Here is a 21,623-nt window from a genome sequence, read left to right as displayed (position 1 = left end):
AGTGATTGCTCAGATAGTGACAGTCCTTAAACCATTAAACTCAAACACTGCCCATCTGGGCCAGGTAATCCCAGTGTTCTCCCATCTAGGCAGCAAGATGGATGTGTTTCTTGAAAATCGTGAGGCTGTTCAAGGTGGTACTCTACATCCTGGTGTAGCAGGCATAGTCAGGAAGCTGAAGGATCTTCTAAAAGTTCGCCTTTTCAAACGAATAGAAGAAAGTCCCAAAATGATGCTAGCGTGCCTTTGCAATCCAAGGATTAAGGGAAAGCTGGCAATGTCCTTAGTGCTACCGGGAACAATTGATCCAAAGGGTGCGTGACTAGCAGCAGAAATGGGGAATGCTGTCCCAGGAGGGAGAGGTGCAGAAGGAAGAAGATATGATGTTGTCTGCTACTCCTAGCAGCAGTGCCACAAGCAGCAAAACACAGCTGAGTGGAGGAGCTGCATTTTGGGAAGAGGCACTTGGGAGTATAGTTGGCCCCACTGACAGAGTTAGCAGCAGAAAGGAGAGTAGTGCTGCTGAAATGGTCAAACTTTACCTCTGTGAAGTTCCTTCTATGTCTGACGTTGACCCTCTCAGCTACTGGGATGAAAAGAAGAGTGTGTGGCCTGCACTCTCATGGGTTGCGCAGCAGCTGCTATCATGCCGCCAACCACTGTTCAAAGAAAGAGCTTGTTTTCTCACATGTGGCACCTTATCTCATGGAGCAGATTGCCTTTCTTAAATTTAATCTGCCCAGGTTGGGGTACCCATCTCTTAGCTTGGAAAGTTAATTTTCCCCAATAGTAAAGGTAGTTTCTCCCCCTGGCTGCGTCTGTTTGTGTGGCAACGCCTGCTACCTCCGCCGGAGTAGTCAGCTTATGCTAGGGCCTAGTGTTTGAGCTCTGGAAGTCCGCTCCCAAACGTCAAGGACTAAGAGTGTTTGGACGCTTCACCCTGGGGGTGAAACAGCTGAGCGGGTCATCAATTGCCCTCTCATTTACCTTTTCCTTGTCCAATGCTGCTTTTGCTGGTGGTGGCGCCAGTGTGTTTTGCTTGCCAGTTCTCTTCCTGGCTAAACGTCATGCCCAAAATGGCTCTACTGGCTGCGTCTGCTTGTGGTGTCGCAACGCCTGCTACCTCTGCCGCGGTAGCCAGCTTACGCTAGCGCCTAGTGTTTGAGCCCTCGAAGTCGCTTGGCTTGCTGAGGTAAAAGTACACAGATGACTGCAGGAGTACTTAGTATACAGGTAACGGTTTATGGAATTGGGTGACTCTGGCAAGAAATAGCAAATTTCCCCAAGCCTCCAGTGCTGGAGCATTATATCCTTGCCCTGATCTGGGTGTTCCTGGTGTTGGCTTTGTATTATTGTTCATGTGATTTTAACACCTGGCCATATATTTTGATTTAGAGTTCTTAAAGTCAGCATTCAATAGCTGGAACAATCATACTTTGCATACTTTCAAGGTACACATTTACACAATTTACATAAACCACATTTGTGAAAACCACTCCGTGTGGTATTCTAACAAAATTGAACAATAATCTCAAAACAAAAATGTGATATGGTATCCATTAGAATTATACTTATTTAATAATTGGGGATCTAACTGTATCCTTTCTTATTCTGCTTTCTGCTGAGTCTCAATCTGGTTTAGTAAAATTTCACGCTCCAGTAAAACATATTCAGAATACCATTTTTTATTGAAATGTTTTTTAATACAGTATTATACATTGTTTTTCCGATCTATGTATATGCTCCCTGGTTGGAGTGTCTTTTTTGGCTCAAGACACATTTAATAAAAGGGTATGGACCTGTGAAAGCATTTCTTAAGAGGGTGTTTGTGTCAATATTAACATTTTCATCTAAACTTTAGTTCATTTAGTTATGTGACACACTCTGGGCTATCATGCACTAATAAACATAGCACTATATACTGTACATATCTATGTCACACACCAAAACACACTAATGCACTTACTGTAAAACACACATACAGTGAAGGAAACAATTATTTGATCCACTGCTGATTTTGTACCTTTGCCCACTGACAAAGACATGATCAGTCTATAATTTTATTTGAACATTGAGAGACAGAATTACAACACAAAAATCCAAAATAACACATTTCAAATAAGTTTGCAAAATATGACTTAGTACTTGGTGGCAATCACAAAGGTCAGATGTTTCTTGTAGTTGGTCACCACATTTACACATATCTCAGGAGGGATTTTGTCCCATTGGTCTTTGCAGATCCTCTCCAAGTCATTAAGGTCTTGAGTCTAACGTTTGGCAACTCGAACCTTCAGCTCCCTCCAGGGATTTTCTATAGGATTCAGGTCTGGAGACTAGCTAGGCCACTCCAGGGCCTTAATGTGCTTCTTCTTGAGCCACTCCTTTGTTGCCTTAGCCGTGTGTTTTGGGTCATTGTCATGCTGAAATACCCATCCACCACCCATTTTCAATGCCCTGGCTGAGGGAAGGAGGTTCTCACCCATGATTTGATGGTACATGGCCGCATCCATCGTCCCTCTGATGCGGTGAAGTTGCCCTGTCTCCTTAGCAGGAAAACATCGCCAAAGCATAAAGTTTCCACCTCCGTGTTTGACGGTGGGGATGGTGTTCTTGGAATCACAGGCAGCATTCCTCCTCCTCCAAACACTGCGAATTAAGTTGATAACAAATAGCTCGATTTTCTTGAGCAGGTGGACATTGCGGTTGCTGCAGGATTTCAGTCCTTCACAGAGTAGTGTGTTACCAATTGCTTTCTTGGTGACTATGGTCCCAACAGCCTTGAGATCATTGATAAAATCTGGGCTGATTCCTCACCATTCTCATGTTCGCTGAAAATCCACGAGGTGAGATCTTGCATGGAGCTGCAGACTGAGGAAGATTGACAGTTATTTTGTGCTTCTTCCATTTGTGAATAATCTCACCAACTGTTGTCACCTTCTCACCAAGCCTTGTGTAGGTTTACAATGTTGTCCCTGACATCCTTGGACAGCTCTTTGGTCTTGGTCATGGTGGAGAGTTTGGAATCTGATTGCTTCTGTGGACAGGTGTCTTTTATACAGGTAACAGCTCTTTACCTGTATAAACGACACCTGGGAGCCAGACATCTTGCTGATCGATAGGGGATCAAATACTTAAGTAAAATGCAAATCAATTTATAACTTATTTGAAATGCGTTATTCTGGATCTTTTTGTTGTTATTCTGTCTCTCACTGTTTAAATACACCTACCACTAAAATTATAGACTGATCATGTCTTTGTCAGTGGAATAAACGTACAAAATCAGCAGGGGATCAAATCATTTTTCCTTCACTGTACATTGACTCACTGTAACACCCAGACATACACACACTTACTGTACAATATGTACATATATCCACACAAACTTTCTCATGTCTTCATGGCAGCTTGCAACATTACGTGACTTTGCCACCACGAGTTGGCTGTGTTTCAATGGTTCGATAAGGTTATATGAGCAATAGGGCACAAATTTGTCTTAGCAAATAAAAAATATCATCTGACATTACCATGCCCACTGTGTTGAACAATACTCCAGTGAAAGTTGGCAATTCGTTTAGAATACGTAGGTAACGGAGCTTGGCTTGAGTGACAGATGCCTAAAAGTAATAGAAAGGGAAAGTGTGACATCTGTGCAGTTTTCAGAAATTTCCACATAGCGCAGTCTAAATAATAGCTCTATTAGGTAACAAGCTCACACATGTTCATGTTATTGTTCATTTTATGGCAAGACAGGAGGCTTCATATTTGCATCATCTTCTTTACGAAAACCTCCAGCAGCAAAGAAATGCCGCAAAGAAATGGTTAATAACAGAACACTCCACTTCCTCTTCTTTGCTGCTAGCCTCCAGATGAGCACCCTCTTTACTAGTGTGCTTCACACTTGACTTTATTTTGGGTGGATTTCATTAAAATACCTATTGTTTTTTTTATCCTATTTTGTGATGGTATTTATGTTGTTAATATTTTTATATGTGTGTGTTTGTCTCTTACCATTTTTTAACCCCTGTGTTGCTGGCCTACAGTCTCCGTGTGTTTAGGCCTCTTTTTGACTTCACCATTTAGTGTTTGCTCCTTTTTCCTTCTTCTGTGTTGCTGCGTCTAGGCATCCAGTGTGTCTGCCTTCCCAAACCTTCGTGCTGGGCCTCAGGATTTCTTCCACCCACGGGAAGACGTGCGCTGGTGTGGCCTCACTGCGGCCGACTTGGGCATCTGTGCTTGCGCGCTTCCTGGTCTCTTTCCCTGCTGTTATGCGGCCCAGCCTTCACCTTCATAATGCTGCAGAGCATTTTTTCAGTTTTACCGTGGAGGATGACCCCCTCTGCATTACCTGAGGGTGACCACCTCTGCATGTCCTGGGGGTGACCCCCTTTTTTTTCTGGCTGTCTGCTGGGATTATGAGCCCTCTGGTGAACATTTTAGCCGGTTTAAGTTACAAAAAAATAATAAATAAAACAATATGTTTTTACACAGCCTGTGTGGATTTATTTAAACTGCTTTGGTAGTTTTCTATCCTCTAGTGACCTAGGTCACTTTCACTTGGCTTGAGTTTACTTGGTGCAGCACCCACTTAGGGTGACCCCCTTGAATTTGGGACTGGCCTCTGGCCTGGAATCTCGGCCCTCTGGGTGACCTTCATTTGTGCCAACGGATGACCCCGTGTACCCCTGAGACCAATTTTGTCTACTGTATGCCTGGCAGATATCAAGTGGACATGTCTGACGCCATCCTACCTATGCTCTCCAGGCCTGGCTGAAATCTTTCCCCCCTGCCCTGGCTTCCCTGGACCGCTCGGCCCTTGCCCAGGTGCCTCCACCCCGCTGAAGGCTCTCAGCTGGCTTCTCCAGTAGAGCAATCTGCGTTGGTTCGGGAGACAGTCTTGGGGGACTTTCAGCCTACCTCCATCCCCAGGTCCTCCACGGAGAACCTGGATTCCATGGGCCTCCTGATGTTTGACCCACGCACCCTTTTGGTGAGGGCTGGTCGGCAGAGGGGCCGTGCCACTAGCAGAGTTGCCCTCCATGGCAACAGACCCAGATTCCAGGAGGGTACAGCGGTTCCAATACCGATCATCATTCTCCAGAGGCGCCGCTAGGGGCCTCCTCCTTCAAGACCAGAGGCTCATCAGTTAAGACTCTTTTCAATTTTTCCTCATGTTCGGGTATCGGGCAGGTTATTTCATTTTTTCCCAGCCTGGGAATGTCTCACTCAGGACCCCTGGGTCCTTCAATGTGTCAAAGTATTCATTTAGAATTCCTTTCCCATCCGTGTCAACCTTGTCCCCTTTGCCCTATCCGTATGACGGGGGATGTGCTAGCGCTGGTACATGCGGAACTGGTATCCATGCACAACAAGCAGGCGATCGATGCGTCAGGAGCTCCAGTTTTTGTCAGCAATACCTTTCTTGTGACTGGAGACTGGAGAGTTCCGTTATAAATCTTTGTGCGTTCAATTCCTTCATCACCTCTTACAAGACCTGATGAGAGAAGGGATTGGTTCTCGAGGTTAGAGTTAGATCTGAAGGACGCTTACCTGACAGTGTGCCTGCCTCGGGCGAAACTCTCCTACATCAAAAGGGACATTCGGCATCTCCTCCCACATTCAGCTGTGTCTTTGTAAGACCTGGCACGAATGATTTTGGCATCCATTCAAGCTATTTTTGCAGGCTCTCTTCATTATCGGGCGATGCACTCCGTCTCCGTCGCTCGGGCTCCTGGGACCAGGTCATTTGCCTAACAGACGAGGTGCATCTGGAGTTGAGATGGTGGTTGCACCACACGGAGGCATGGAACGGTTGGGCCATTTTTGGGCACGCCCCAGATTTCTACCTGGAATCAGACGCCAGCCTCCTGGGTTGGGGATGCAGCCTGCGAAGACTGAGTCACATGTGGCCTCTGGATGGAAGAGGAGAAAGGTTTCCACATCAATTGTTTAGAGTTGATAGCTAGATGCTTCGCTATCCGCAGCTTCACCAAAGATATGTCGCACTGTTCCCTAGTGCTTCGGATGGACAATGTGTCATCCGTCCGCTATATCGTCTGGGCGGATCGAGATCGAAGCTTCTGTCCAACATCATCAAGGAGCTATTTCAATACTGCCTGGATCATCACCTCTCTACCAGAGCAGAATACATCCCTGGGAAGGAGAACCTGGTCGCAGACTGGTTTTCCAGACATTGGAATTATGCGAGTGATTGGCATCTCCGACCCGATGTCTTCTGTGCCCTGGATCTGGCTCGGGGCCCATTGGCATTGGATCTATTCGCTTCCTTCTTCAGTTGGTTACCAGATGTCTAATATTACCGCATTTGGCACCGATTAATTTACCTTTTCGCCCAACGGCATGGTGGTTTCTATTTCTAATAGGACTAAATCTTTGTCCTCTTCGGTGTCTTACCCCTACTTTCCAGAGCATCCTAGATTGAGTGATGCGCGCTGTTGCCGTTATCTATCGTCCATGGCGGGCTTGCACTAATCATCACCGGGTCCTTTGTTTGTTTCCTATGTTTCTACTTTTCGGCCGGTTTGGGTCCCTACGGTGGCTAGATAGATCAAATGGATCCTTAATTTAGCCGGTGTAGATGGGTCTTTTGGGGCCCATTCGGTTCGGGGAGCTGCAGCCTCGGTGGCCCTTGACTTGGTCGGTTCCCTCTCGGATATTCTTTCGTGCAGTACATTATCATCCTTGGGCCCATGTTGCTTCTGCGCTGTTGGGGTAGCTTTAAAATTGCAAATATGAAGTCTCCTGTCTTGCCATAAAATTTTTATTATCGCTACAACAAGGCTAGCGTAATCCCCAATTTTGGCAAATAAAAACCAATCAGCTCATCTAGTCTGCCCTAGTCTGTGTGTTTTAATATTAAACTATTTGAAAAGAAAGAACACTGTGATAAAACATAACATTTATCAATATAGAATTAAAATAGAGATAAATACACATAAATGATATAAAAAAAACTATTTGTCCCTCCATAATCTCCATCTGGACAGGGCAAAATTGCATCTCTAGTGATTGCTGACTTGTTACGCCACCCCTGGCTGGTTAATTTTACTACTTGACAGGAGGCTTCATATTTTGCTTATCTCTCTTTACTAACTCCCAACAGCAGCAGTTACCATAACCAATCACAAAACCAGTGACAGTATATATAGGCTCCCAAACCACTTCCTCTTTCTTTGCTGCTCCTGACTAGTGATGGGAAGTTCGGATCAGTAAAGTGAATCGGATAATTTCGAGTCGTTCATTGAAATGATCCGATTCATGATCCGAATCTTCAGATCATTCAGTGTGACTCACAGGACTTACTGCTTCCCAGTCCCTCCCTGCAGTCACACTAACGATTGGCCCTGCCCCTTTCATTAGCGTGAACCCTCCTGCCTGCCTACTCTAGTGATGTCACTGAAGGCAGAGAATCGTTCAAAGATTCGAATCTTACATAGATTCGAATCTTACAGGGATTCAAATCATTCAGAGAATATCACTGACACCATACTTTTATAAATAAATATGTTAATAATCTTCACTGCCCCCAGGATTTAGATTCTCCTTAGTTTGCCCACCTTTACCTCTAACTGCACCTTAAATTAGCTTTATTAAATTAACCCTCAGTCCTCAGCATTCTATTAACCCTAACTGCCCCTAAATTAACCCTAAACACCCTATTAACCATAACTGCCCCTAAAATTAACCCTAAACACCCCATCAACCATAACTGCCCCTAAATTAACACTAAAGACCCCATCAACCATACCAATTTATTACGTAATTTATCTGGAGTACATGCAATTAATTTAGGGGCCGTTATGGTTAATGGAGTATTTAGGGTTATTATTATTCAGTTATTGTATTGTTATACCTGTGATACATATATATATATATATATATATATATATATTCTATCTTTTGTTCTTGTTACGGTATTATTATGGGGTTGTATCCTTGTCAGTAACATTTGTGTTTGTTTTTGCTTACACACATTACTTTTCTTTAGCTGCCTTTCAAGATTTGTTTTATCTTTCAGCTTAATCGGATCTGGTTGCTGTTCTCATGCTTGGGGAGTTGAAGTTGCCTTGTTATTGGACGACTGCACTCATTTCCAGATGTTCGGATTACAGTTTCTTTGTTTCTTCTGTTTGGACTTGTTTATTCAGACTTTTTGTTCTCTGGTTCATGTTATTATCGCTCGCTGCAAAGAAAGAGGAAGTAGTTTGGGAAGCAGGAGCCTATATAGACTGTCACTGGTTTTGTGATTGGTTCTTTCCGTTAACTCTTTGTTTGCTGCTGTTGGGAGTTAGTAAAGAGAGAGAAGCAAAATATTCGCCTCCTGTCATTATTAAAATGAAGATTATAAATATACTAAAACTAGCATAATCTTCAATTACATTGGATTTAATTTGTTTTTTATTCATCGTAGTTCGTTATACGGCCTGTAGCTGCAGCTCTGCAGGACTAATTAGCAACCACTAGGCATTCAACTATGCCTTGTCCAGATGGAGGTTAATGAGGGAAAAATTGTCTTTCAACTATTTTAGTTGTATATTAATAAATGTTATGTTTTATCAGATAGGGTGGTTTCTTTTCAAAGCGTTTATCAGCTAGTAGGGTTTAGCACCCAATATTCCTATTGTTTCTCTGTTATTCAATGGAGCCAATGCTTGTGTTTATGCTTTAATATTTTCACAAACTTTATACTTTCTTTTCTGTAATAATCCTATTGAATACTTTGGCATTCTATAAATGTAATGTAGTATAATATCTCACCTTGTTTCCAGATAGTTGGTTTTGGTGAATTTTAAGGTGTTGAGAAAGAACCTTCCGCAAAGACTTCTCCTTATACCCTTGCAGGAGGGAGGGTGGGAGAAATGGTTCAAGACCCCATTCCTTCCTACAGTAAAAAAGAACCCAGAAAAGGTTAAAGAGAAGGAATACAACATGTTGTGCTAAATATAGCACTGCCAACTTTATTTTATTGCGTAATCATGGTTATTTAAGATGTTAATGGACATAACTGCTTGAAGTTTTGATGGTACTAGAACCATGCATTTAAACTATATATTGTAATGACAATGGTTTTTAGTAATGACAATTATTATTTTTATTTTTTTATACATACAGAAAATAGTGTCCAGTTTCTTAAAGATCTGGAAATATTATAGTACTGGTACTGTATATATGACAAAATACTCATCACACATCCATTCAGACATAGCTACATTATTACTAATTGCATTTGTAAGTAATGGTATTACTATCAATTTTACAGAAGTGTTCAATAGAGATTTTCACTGTTTGGTTGCAATTGGTCTTAACCTTTTTTGCCTTTCATTTCTTATTTTTTTGTTACATTTTGGAACATTTACTTTTAAGTAACCTTAATTCAACGAAGGTGCTTTGAGCAAGGTATAGGTTCTGTATATCTGTCTGGCTTTTAACCATTGATCTGGTTAATAGAAGGTGGATCATGTTCTCAATAATTATGACCAATTATATTTATACCATACAGACCAGAAGATGCATGCTTTTGGCACTTCATTAGGTACACCTTGCTAGTACAGGGTTGGACCATCTGTTGCCTTCAGAGCTGCCTTCATTCTTCGTGGCATACTTTCTAGTAGGTGCTGGAAACATTTTTCAGAGATTTTGGTCCATATAAACATGATGGCATCACGCCCTTGCTGCACATCCATGATGCGAATCTCCCGTTCCGCCACATCCCAAAGGTGCTCTATTGGATTGAGATCTGGTAACTGTGGAGGCCATTGTCATGTTCAAGAAACTATGATGTGAGCTTTGTGACATAGCACATTATCCTGCTGGAAGTAGCCATCAGAAGATGTGGTTATTTGAGTTACTGTTGCCTTTCTGTCATCTCGAACCAGTCTGCCCATTCTCATCCGACCTCTGACATCATCAAGGCATTTTTCGTTCACAAAACTGCCACTCACAGGATATTTTCTCTTTTTCAGACCATTCTCTGTAAACCCTAGAGATGGTTGTGTGTGAAAATCCCAGTAGATCAGCAGTATTATGTAGATTTTCAACTACATAATATTGTCACAAAGCAGCATAATACAAAAAAATGTATTTGTGCAGCCATCATGCAGTTGCGAAGTGTAAAACATGGACGCATAACTGGGTTTATTCACTAAAGGTCAAGTGAATCTGATCTGTGAAGGCACTTTTGTAGGAGCTACAAGTTCAGAATGCCAAGCTTGCAAAGGTACTACTGTCAATTTGCATTACTCTGCCCAATTTAAGAAGATTATTAGAACTGTAACTTTTAACTTAGTTAGAGCTCTGAGATGGTAGTTTCATCCTCTTGCTTCACATGTGTGTGAAGAAAGAATCCATGTCTAGTCTACAATTAAGTGTTCCTTTCATCATCCCTTTACCTCTGTTGTGTATTTGTCATTGTTGTATGAGTTGTAGGATTAGTCTGGTGCAAATATTCTGTGTAATCTCTTGCCATTGTTTTTTGTGTTATTTGTTTTAATATGTGCCTGTTTCCTGTGCTTGTCAATTTCCCCATTCCTGGTAAAGTGACTGTATGTCCAGTCCCAACAAAATGTTTTCTTGCATCATGAACGGTGTGTCATGTTGTGACTGGTGGTACGGTTCTTTGGAAGACCACTTTTCTCCAGAGGAGCATGTTTACTCTTGAGAACTGGAGCTGCTTGTCAGGTTCACCCTACTCAGCCTGGAGTATTCAAAACTTTGTTATGCTCATGTTGTTCTACAACCACTAGTGGCTGCCCTTCTCACTCTGGAACACCCAGACCTCATGGTTGCAAATTGCTGTGCCTTGTTACCTGGATTGAGCCTGATTATATAAACCTGCCCTGCCCTTCAGTCACAGCCTTTGCATTAACGTGTTTGGACCGCTTTGCTCTGACCCTGTATTGTTCCTGCTGTGTGCCCTTGCCAGTGGGCTTCCTGCCAAGAGACTTATTACCTATACTTGTTTGTCCTGCCATCTTCCTCAAAACAGACTGTATCATAATATTCTGCCTGTGGTGTCTTTCTTTGCACCTGTCTGTGTCATCCCTCAGCTAAAATGCATTGTGGGGTACAGACAGAACTCCAAGCATCCCCTGCGACTGGGCTCCTACCTGACCTGCTTACCTGGTTCCTGACAGTTAATTAGCTGCTTTCCTGCTACATTTCTTTGAGCTATAAAAGCTTAACAGGCATAACCACTTGAAACTTTGCCTAGATGTTCTGGGAACTTTGCCACACCGACACCCAAACAGACACACCAGAACAGGCTCTGCCACAACAACACAAAAACCCACACACATCAGGACAGGCACTGCCACACCGAAACCCAAACACACACACATCAGTATGGGTTAGCCCACACAAAGCATAAAAAATGCTTTCCACACGGGTTTGTTTGTGTTTTCTCCCCCTTGTATATTGATTCCCCAGCCAGGGCCCCCCTTTAGTTTTAATGTATCCCCCCCCGACATCCCTGTGTATTGCCCCATGTTTATTTTTGCCCCCAGTTGCACCCCTTTGTGCATTTATGCCCCCACACCCTTGTGTATTGATTTATCTGATGGCCCCAGCCAGCCCCCCTCCCTTGCGTATTGATGCCCCCTTTTGTACTGGTTAATGTACCCATGTGTTTTGCACCCAACCACCCACCCCTCTTTGTGTATTGGTTTATGTGATGCCCCAACCACCTTGTTGTGTACTTATACCCCCTAGCCACCCCATTTTTGTATTCAATTGTTGTCCCAAGGCACCCCCCCCTTTAAATAGGGGTCCCCTTTCACCTATCACCCCAACTGTTTTTTTTTTATTTTTGTTAATACTTACTTTTTTGGTGGCTTCCTTCCCTGTAGACTGCTCTCCTCCGACGTGTTCTTCCAGCTGTCACGAGGAGCTGTTCTGTGTGACTCCACCCCCTTGGGCGGCATGATGTGTCTTCAAAGGGGCGGGACAAAGAGCCTTACTGAGGCACAGGGCGGCATGGTGCAGGCACGCCGGCCGCTTTAAAATCATTAAGCGGGCGGCCGAAACGGTCTTACGGCTGCTTTAAAACTCACAGCCGCATTGGCACCTTGGTATGCTGGCCCACGGACTGGCCGGCCCACCGTGGGTGCTGCGGGCTTTTGCCCCGCATTAAAGACGGCCCGGTGGTCATGCGGCCATTTTGTTTAGATTCAGGGCGGCCCGGGGGGGGGCATTGTCCCTGCTGTCTAGTGTTTTTAATTCCTGTCTTCTGCATCCAAAGTTCTTGGTTGCAGACTACAAGTCCCACAAAGTTCCTGTTTCAGGTCAAACATACTTGGTGAAGCCTGCTTTCATAATTACTCCTCTGCCCATACCACACATGTCATAGTGTGGTCCCTGCAATCATTTGGAGCTTTGCCTTCCACTGAGTCCCAGCTCCATACTATAAACTTACAAAAAATGTTAAAATCATAGATTTTTTATTTTGCTATGTTGTCTGAATTCTAAGTGTTAAAATAGTATAGTATAGTATAGTAGGTTGAAAAAAGACTTCAGTCCATCGAGTTCAAAACTGAAAACAACGTTAAAATGGCTTGACTGCGACAACTGGTGTGACTGATGCATCAACACTATTCTTTTATTATGATGGCCAGAGAAGAGAACATGAAGGCCAGTGTTACTGATAAGGCAGGCTCGATGGGTGTCAATCCCCTTTGAATAAAGTAGGTTGTTTTGTCCCAAATAAAGGAGTGCCTGTTTAGTTACACGCAGTACTAGTAGTTATCTACTTTATTGGCTTAAAAAACAGATAGCAAGCCCTGCAAATAAGCTATATTGCTTTCTACTCTTAAAGTACTGCTATATGGTTGCTTTTGTAGGATGTGAGAAGACAACAACACGAAGGCCAGGTATCCTAGCTGAATAACACTGGCTCCTGCAGCAACATGAGCATTGGAAAAAGCACTGCATGAAACTGAAGAGAGAGAATGTGAGGATACAGAACAATGGGTATGAAAACAATGAAAGAAGTGAGAAGCAGGTAGTAAGTGAGAAATAAGGGTTGTGAAATATAGATAGGACAATATGATATATGGTATTAGTGTTAAAGACAATGCTCTCACTCTACTCCACGCAATGAGATCTTTTGCCCTGGGCGAGAAGAACTGACACTGATGTATATATGAAGAGCGCTAAGACCCAGAAGCAGCTCTGGCTTCAGCTCTGCTCCAAGTCGCTCCCTGATGACATCATTGCGACTCTAAGGAGAAAAAGAAGAGTAAGTTTAAGTCTAAAGATAATTTTAATTTATATATATATATATATATATATATATATATTATTAGACTTGTGCATTTGGATTCATACAAATTTAGATTTTAACAAAATTTGCCAATTTTTTTTTATTTGTACAAATATCCAAAAACAAAGAGGTACCTCAATGTAACAAAAAGGAAGAGAGTACCAAACTTTCCTTTGCATTTTGTTGCCCTTTCACTTTCCCTAACTCTTACTCATGCTCTCTCACGCTTACTCACACTGTGTTTTCCTCCCCAAATCAGTCTGCATTATTTTGGTTTCTTGGAGTACTTCCGCAAAACGGTAGAACCACAGCACGCCCTTTAAGGACATCTGTTCCCCTGCGTAGGGGTTCTGGCAGAAGAGGAAGATGAAAAAAAGACAAAATAAAGAAGACACAGAAGAGATCTTCATGAAAGGAATTGGGACATTGAGAGTGTGAGTGAATGAAAGTATGAGAGAGAGTGAGAGTGTGAGAGAGCATGAGAAAGTGGTCGAGTAGGGTAGAGTCACATAGAATTTATTTTCCAAATGGAAAAAGTCCTTTGAATTTTGCCAGAACTGAAAGGGCAATAAACAAAATTAGTTGTCCAAAAAGGAATATATCAGAAGCAGAACAAAAAAGGTCCAAATAATTTTTTGTTCATTTGCACAAGTCTGATGTATATGTGTAATACATATAATATTGTAGGAATAACATTAGAATAGGTCTTACAACACTGTGTATTATTACCTGAATATACAGGTACTCAAAAGCAGCTGGATTTGAGTGCAGAATTTCAGCTGGATCTTTGGGGAAGAAACAAACTCGAAACAAACACCTCATCCCCTGATAGTGAGTTCGGTGAACAACCTGATGAGAATGAATGCATGAATTAAAATTGACAGATTTGTACACAAAAAGAAAAAATGACCATGGCTCTTTGCACACAAATAAACAAAATGGTTTGCTCACATATCCTAGCACAACATCCTAAATTCACCTGGATCCCTAGAAGCCTGGGACAGGGTTATCTGTGCTCATGAGCAGGCCTCTATAGGTATAGTTTAGTATCGCTATTTAAATATGATAATCCTACCATGACTGAGCTAGTCCTAAATTATTGGGTGTATTATTTATGTGTTATATATGTGTTGTATGTTCTATGGTGAAGTTTTAGGTCCGCAAATTCTGGTTATCACAAAGAATTTGCAGACCTAGATGACCACAGGGGACAGTGCCAGCTCTAAACGGCATCCTAGTCTTCTCTGCAAGACTGCTCACGTGGAAATTCCATGGACATTAAACTGTTATTGCATATTATGTTTTTTTTCTTGTTTTGCAGGTTCCCAAAAGAAGAACACCGGCACAGTATTACCTATGTATCTTATCATTATATGGTGGCATCTACTGATACCAGACAGGGAGTGTCATGTTTATCTCTTTCTTTAAATGTTGTTTCATGGCCCCTCCCACTCCTGTTCACATGTGCTCAGACTCCATCTTAGAGTTGACTCACTACAGTTGACTGAGCTTCTAGTAGCTATCCAAAGAATATTCTTTGACCTAACAGAACCATTTTCAGGACATCCACATCTGTTTATGCTTGTGCCTGACAATAAAGGACTTCAAATAGGATCCATTTTCCCCTGTGTGGTGATGTTTGAGTTCAACTACTGTAAGAGTCTACTAAGCTGGTTTCAAATTATTTCATGCATCAGAGGACTGCCATCTTGCTACACAGTAGATGGAAGCAGAATAGTCAAATAATATTCTTTGGATAGCTACTAGAAGCTCAGTCAACTATAGCAAGGCAACTCTAAGATGGAGTCTGAGCACATGTGAACTACTGATGTCCTGATCATGAACGAATTGTTCTTTTGATCCTATTCTTTTCAGTGATCCGGATGAATCGGTTCAGTAACATCACTCTGGCTAATTATGGCCAAAGAAGATAAGCATTTCTAACTATATAAAGCAACATTTCTAAACCAGCATTGCTTTGCACAAATCAAGCATTGCATACGGATCTCATTTTAGCACAGCTTATTACTGTTTAAGTGTTCTACCCATATTTGATTCTACTGTTCTGCGGTATATGTCTCATTTCCCTAAAGCTTCGTCTTTTTTTACCTAACTTAGCTACACATAGTCTTCTTTTACTAAGTTTTATTTTTTTACTTTTCGTCCCCATCTCTTTTCCTTTCATCTCACATGAGCTAGTGGTTGCTTGTCTTGTAGCAGCAGTAACTTCTGGCTTTGATCTGCTGCAGAATACTCCAGGGCAAGAGAGAAGTGATCACGGTGATGAAGGGAGAGACGGTCTTGTAGTGTAACCATCACATCCTGTAAGATAATAAGTTCAGCCTTGAAATGTAATAATTGTATTATTGAATTTAAAAATATATATTCAAAATAAAAATGTGCAACATAAAAAGAGGCAACTTTTTAACCCCTTAATGACAAGACCGTTTCTTACTCTCTTAACATTTTTCAGTGTTGCTGTTTACCTGTAATTTTCTTCTTTCTCATTTTGTGCACCTGTGATGTAACCCTCCATCACTGGGGCCCCTGGAGAGACCTGAGAGCCAGCCTCCTCCCTACCGACTATGGGCTCAGGCCTTGTAGAGACTTCTGTGTGTGGATACAGGGGGTCAGTTTCTACTGATTTTCCCCAGGTACATGTTTTACTACTCATAGTCTTAAAACTGTAATGTCAGCTGGACATCCTGTTGTAGGAAGAAGGCCGATTGTCTTTGCATTGGGTGCAGTGTTGATTTTATAGCTGTTATTGTGTGAGTTAGCCCTTGTATTATAACCCCTTGTAGGTATGACTAGGTGTCACTACAATACCTAATTATCAATTACACAACAGGTAGCTGTTAATCCTGTGAGCACCTGTTATCTCTGTGAACTAGCCATTGTCTGTCTCAATCCAATTATAGGTCTATCATCATTCCATGTCTATGTCCCCAACTAATGTAATTATGTATGTCTCATGTCATTCTGTCCTTCCCCCGGATATTGTGTTACATGATTTGATCTAATTGCTTCCTTCCAGACATGGTAATTAGATCCTGTGATATTTGTCTTGCCCTTTTCTTACTTGTATATATAAGCTCTGTATTTGGTTTAAATAGAGTCCTGTTTTCACCTCAGTATGAGTGCTGCCCGATGCTTGGGGTGGGCTTCTATGATCCTTTATTGTCCTTTTCAGGACAATAGCCACGCTGTGTAGCTAAGCTTTGGCTAGCCACAGTGTCAATGCAGCTCCGGTGCAGCAACGTCCCCCCTTGTATCTACAACGCTGGTTCTGCCTGGCACTGGTGTCCCGACAGGAGGAAGCAACGTTTGGCGGGAGTACCCAATCGGGTACAGGGTGTTCCGTCACAGCACCCACACACATTATATTTTTTTTTTTTGCAGGACAAACGGGGCTTTCTTTACATATTATTTTTATCATATCTAATTTACTATTAAAAAATGATAAAATACAGTGATCGTTACAAAAATACTTTTTCTCACTTTTCTTTGAAAAATCTTTTACTCATCTGCAAATACTAATGAAAAAACCTGCTAAATCGAGTCTACTATATGTACTGTCCTAATACCCAATGTTTTTATGTTTTTTTGCTTTTTTCTGCACATTATGAGGCAATAAGTACCAGTAGTGTTTTGCTATTTACAAACCATTTTTCCCCTGAAATTGGTCATTCTGCCCCATGTGATATTTCGGGTATATCTTTGAAGCCGGCCAATGCAATTTACCCCATCAAACCATATATTTTTGAAAACTAGACACCCCAAGGTATTTCAAAAGCTGGTATTTCAATGTACTAATTCTAGCATCAGCCTTTGTCAAACTTTATGGTAGTAAAACATTTTGTATTTTTTTCACACACTTTGTACTTCAGGTACCGGAGCGGTATATGTCACTGCCAAACAACACCCCAATATATGTTCAGCAACATCTCCTGAGCGCAGTGATACCCCACATGCATGGGTTGGGTTATTTGGGAGGTAAAAGGCCACATTTGTGAGGTGTGTATTTTTTTGCCATTTAGACATCTGGTCAGTCTGTGCCCACGTCCCAATTTTGGGACGTCTTTCAAGCCGGCCAATTCAATTTACCCCATCACATCATACATTTTTTTTTAAAACTAGGCACCCTGTGGGCATTTATAATGCCAATATTTTAACTCTTTCCATGAGGAATTTTTGTGAAGACATAGCGCTCATAAAAACATATATACACTTTTTTTTTAAATAAAGGGAAACTCGGAGATAAAAAAATCTTGTGAAATATGCATGTATAGGCAAGTACAAATGCCTGTTGTAAATGAACTCAATCCTTAAATGCTTTGGTGGCTAGTTCTGGTACTTGTAGATACATAATAGTGTGTAGAACGGTGTGAATAAGCGCATACAGTATACCTCAGGAGTTATTTTTAGGTACTACAAACACTGTAACATATCCCACTAAGTGTTTAGATACAAGATTCAAATAATGTTGGCCAAAGCCAGGTGCTGCACACTAGAGCCCTGCGGGGGACTGCTTTTTTAATCCCGCTCCCGCTGATTTTTTTGTCCAATCTCGCCTGCTCTCGCAATGTGTATGTTCCGCCCGTGCAACATGTGTGTCCAGTACCCGCTCCCGCCACATATGTGTTCAATCCCGGCCACTCCTGCCACACGTGTGGTCAATCATGCCCACGTCCTTACCTTAACTGCAGATTTCCCGCGCAGTCCTGCAAGGCTGCCTTCATGTTACTCGTGTTACCGGCACAATGGCACTCACCGCAGGAGTTATTCTGCCAAATCCCCTGATACCAAGGGAGGGGCCCTTAGTAACGGAGAACCCGGACTTAGAGGATCCCAACAGTAAGGAGGCCAAGTGCGGGCAGGTAGATATAGGTACTGAGTAGATAAGGTGAAGGAATCTCCAGATGAACCCCACAGGTAGAATGGGACTGAGGGTAGTAGTAGAGTTAGAAGAGAGGGGGAAAGGTCAGGAGCAGAAATATATAGAGTAGGGTGTCATCTGCATATAGGTGGTACTGGAAACCAAAGGAAGAAATAAGTTTTCCGAGGGAAGAAGTGTAGATGGAGAATAGCAGAGGCCCAAGAACTGAGCCTTGAGGAACACCAGTAGACAGCGGTAGGGGAGAGGAGCAAGTTCCAGTAAATGAGACACTAAAAGTACGGTTAGAAAGGTAGGATTTAAGCCATGAAAGAGCCATGTCACGGATGCCATGAGCATCGAGAGTTTGTAGGAGAAGAGGGTGGTCAACTGTGTCAGAGGCTGCTGAGAGGTCCAAGAGAACAACCAGTGAGAATTGGCCTGTCGTTTTAGCTGTGAGGAGGTCATTAGTAATCTTAGCAATGCAGTCTCAGCATGGAATAGACATAAAGCTTTACTCACTATAGGATCTGACAAAAGACTGATAGGGGTTTAAACCCTTTACATCAGAAGAAATGGGCAGACTAGATTGGCCAAATGGTTATGTCATTAAATTCTATGTTTCTGTTGTACAGACTCCTCTGATTTCACTAATTTTGGTTCTGCCATGGCTGCCACATGACCTTCCGCTGCTCAGTCATAGAAGCCCCGGTGGAAGTCTCGGGTAGCAGTAGAGTGGCTTATAGGGGGGTATAAGGCATATCTGGAGGGCAGAGCAGCATATAGAGGGTATAAGGCATATCTGGGGGTAGAGTAGCAAGCCGTGGGGCAGGTTGGCAAATAAAAGGAAACAAATTAATATTTACTAGTAAAACTTTTTTCCTATAGGGTAGTCTTATATTCAGGCTTTTTCTTTTTTTCCTGAATTAATATTAAAATTTTGGAGGGTTGTCTTATAATCGATCAAATACGGTATTTTCTATTTTCTTTTATCGCACACATTGTACTTCAGGTCTGAATTTACAGCTCCTGCTATATGTCACTGTCAAACAACACCCCAATATGTGTTCAGCAACATCTTTTGATTACAGTGATACCACCCATGCATGGGGTTGTCTGGTGTTTGGGAGCTAAAAGGCCACATTTGGGAAGTGGGCTTTTATTCCTTTTTGGTCAGTCTGTGCTTATGCCCTATCTTTGAAACTGGCCACTCCAAGCCACCTTAGGTATTTGACTTATATTTTAACTCTTTCTGTGTGAAGATTGTTGGGAAGATACAGCAGTAATTTTAGCACTTGCTCATAATAATAAACTTTTAATAATTTTTTTATTTTATTATTTTTGACAAAATTGCCCACCTGTTCATCAAGGAAATCTTTTGCCTTCATGGAATCCCTGCCTCCATATTGTCTGGCAGTGGGGTACAGTTCACTTCCAGATACTGGAAAACATTCTGTCAAGGGTTCCATATACAATAGTAGATTTATTCAGCATTCCACCCACAAACAGCCAGACTGAATGGACCAACCAAATATTAGAAAAACACCCTAGATGCTACATTTCTCAATTGCAAGACAACTGGGTCCCTCTCCTTCCTTTGACAGAATTCATATACAACAACCAAGCCTGTAGCGTCACCAAACCTTTTCGGTTCTGTAAGAAATCATTTTTATACTTTTATTTTGTTCTGCACATTTTAGGCCTGAATGCAACTTGAGTGCTAGGAACATATGGTATCAATTAAGTGACGTAGTTTAGAGGGTCTTCTGTGGAATGCCGGTGTATCATATGACTGTTCCAATAGGATTCCTTTACGTATACCCTAACCAAATGTAAAGGGGTATAAATTGGCATGACTACGAAGACAAAGTCTCTTTCCACGCTCTCACCTTCATCTCACCAAGATATTTAGCCTACAGTACCTTTTATCAACATTTGTTCCAGCATCGGTATTGTATGAATTGATAATTTGTTATGGAATAAACCTGATTAATAGACATAGAAGCTGTGGTCTTGATTGCTTTTGATCACTGGAGAAGCTTAGATATTCAAGACAAAGAATATTCTAACAGGTTCTATGCAACTTAAGGGTAACATCCCACTACAATACCTGGACTCTGTATCCAGTGTCCAGTTCCTTCCACAACTGAACGCTTATGCCTGTTGACCCAAGGATTCACCTTACTACAGCAAAACCTCCTTAAGGCATAGGCTGCGTATAAAAGAACAGATCTACCACGCCACCCTAACCTAAACCACAACATGGGTGATAAAATGTGGCTATTAAACATTCATCTCCGTCTCACCTGTCCCTCAGAAGCTAGGACCCAAATATGTGGTGTCACCTGCTCCCGGTGCCCCGCTTTCATCTGCCCCAGCTCCCAGTTCCCCACTACACTTACCTCACGTTGGGGTAAGGAGGAAGTGTCGGCCGGGGAGTCCTCGCATCGGAAAACTCCCCGTGCTGGGCGCGCGCACGCACCACTGCCACTAGTTTATAGCAGCAGCTGACACGTTCTCGTGTTTCAGCAGGGAGGGGACACTCATGATATCAGTGGAGGGGTGCTGTCTCTGTACCCTGGTGTGGTTCTTTTTTTGCATTGCCCTGCATATCCTAAACCCCTATTTGGGATCCCTTAGGTGAAAGCTTGACTATCCAAGTCTACGTTCAAGCCTCCTTTTTTACTTTTATTCATATTTATTGGTTTTTCATATAACACAACATAACATATTTTACAAATTTGCCAAACAAAAAAAAAAAACAATACCAAAATCATAAGCATATGATTAAAAAAAAATAAATAAAAAAAATAAAATATATATATATATAAAATGAAGCCAGGTATAGGGAAAACCCCCAAGTCAAGTATTTCGTAATTCTTGTAATTTTTTAATCCAGTCCTCACATATATCTGACTTTCTTTTATGAGATTTACTTATCCAACTCATACCTTTCTCCATTTGCAGCTGAAACATTGTTTTTCCAGCTGTATCTTACTTATCGGTTTAATTTCTTTCCATGACCGTGCAATTAATATTTTTGTAGCCGCAAATGCATGTATTATTATTATTTTTCTTTCCAGAGATAGATTTACAGGGAGAATATGTAACAAAGCGGTCTTCATGGTTTTTTTTAAATCTTATATTATCTATTTTTTCCAATAATTCATACGTAACCTTCCAAAGGGATCTTATTTCTTTACAACACCACCAAATATGTTTAGAATCACCTGTCTCCTTATTACACCTCCAGCAATTATCCGATGCATTTGGGTACATAATTTTCAACTTTGTAGGTGTCAAATACCATCGATGTATGAGTTTGAAATAATTTTCCCTAATTGCTATGGAATGTATAATATCGTATGTTCACTTTATTGCTGTATACCAATCTTGTTGTTGAATCTCTGATCTCAAATCTCTTGACCATTTAGCCCAAATTATTTCTGGATCAGTCTCATCTATATTTCTAAT

At 41.8% G+C, this 21,623-nt stretch overlaps 1 protein-coding gene across 1 annotated transcript in view; it reads right to left on the bottom strand.

The window, feature by feature from the left end:
- LOC149282318 (FERM and PDZ domain-containing protein 3-like) overlaps window positions 1-21,623 on the bottom strand; it is a 216,976-nt gene that overhangs the window by 68,380 nt on the left and 126,973 nt on the right. The window contains exons 6-10 of the mRNA XM_089498372.1: window positions 15,464-15,595; window positions 14,003-14,122; window positions 13,095-13,231; window positions 8,776-8,899; window positions 3,525-3,614 (exon numbers count right to left, since the gene is read on the bottom strand). Of these exons, the coding sequence (XP_089354498.1) occupies window positions 3,525-3,614; window positions 8,776-8,899; window positions 13,095-13,231; window positions 14,003-14,122; window positions 15,464-15,595 (603 nt within the window). The remainder of the gene's footprint in view (window positions 1-3,524; window positions 3,615-8,775; window positions 8,900-13,094; window positions 13,232-14,002; window positions 14,123-15,463; window positions 15,596-21,623) is intronic.

Source organism: Sceloporus occidentalis, unplaced genomic scaffold (assembly GCF_023333645.1).
Source record: "Sceloporus occidentalis isolate IW3139 unplaced genomic scaffold, rSceOcc1.0.p SCAF_119, whole genome shotgun sequence".
Taxonomy (NCBI): domain Eukaryota; kingdom Metazoa; phylum Chordata; class Lepidosauria; order Squamata; family Phrynosomatidae; genus Sceloporus; species Sceloporus occidentalis.
Note: the sequence above shows the minus strand (reverse complement) of the source record. Positions and strands in the feature narration are given on the sequence as shown.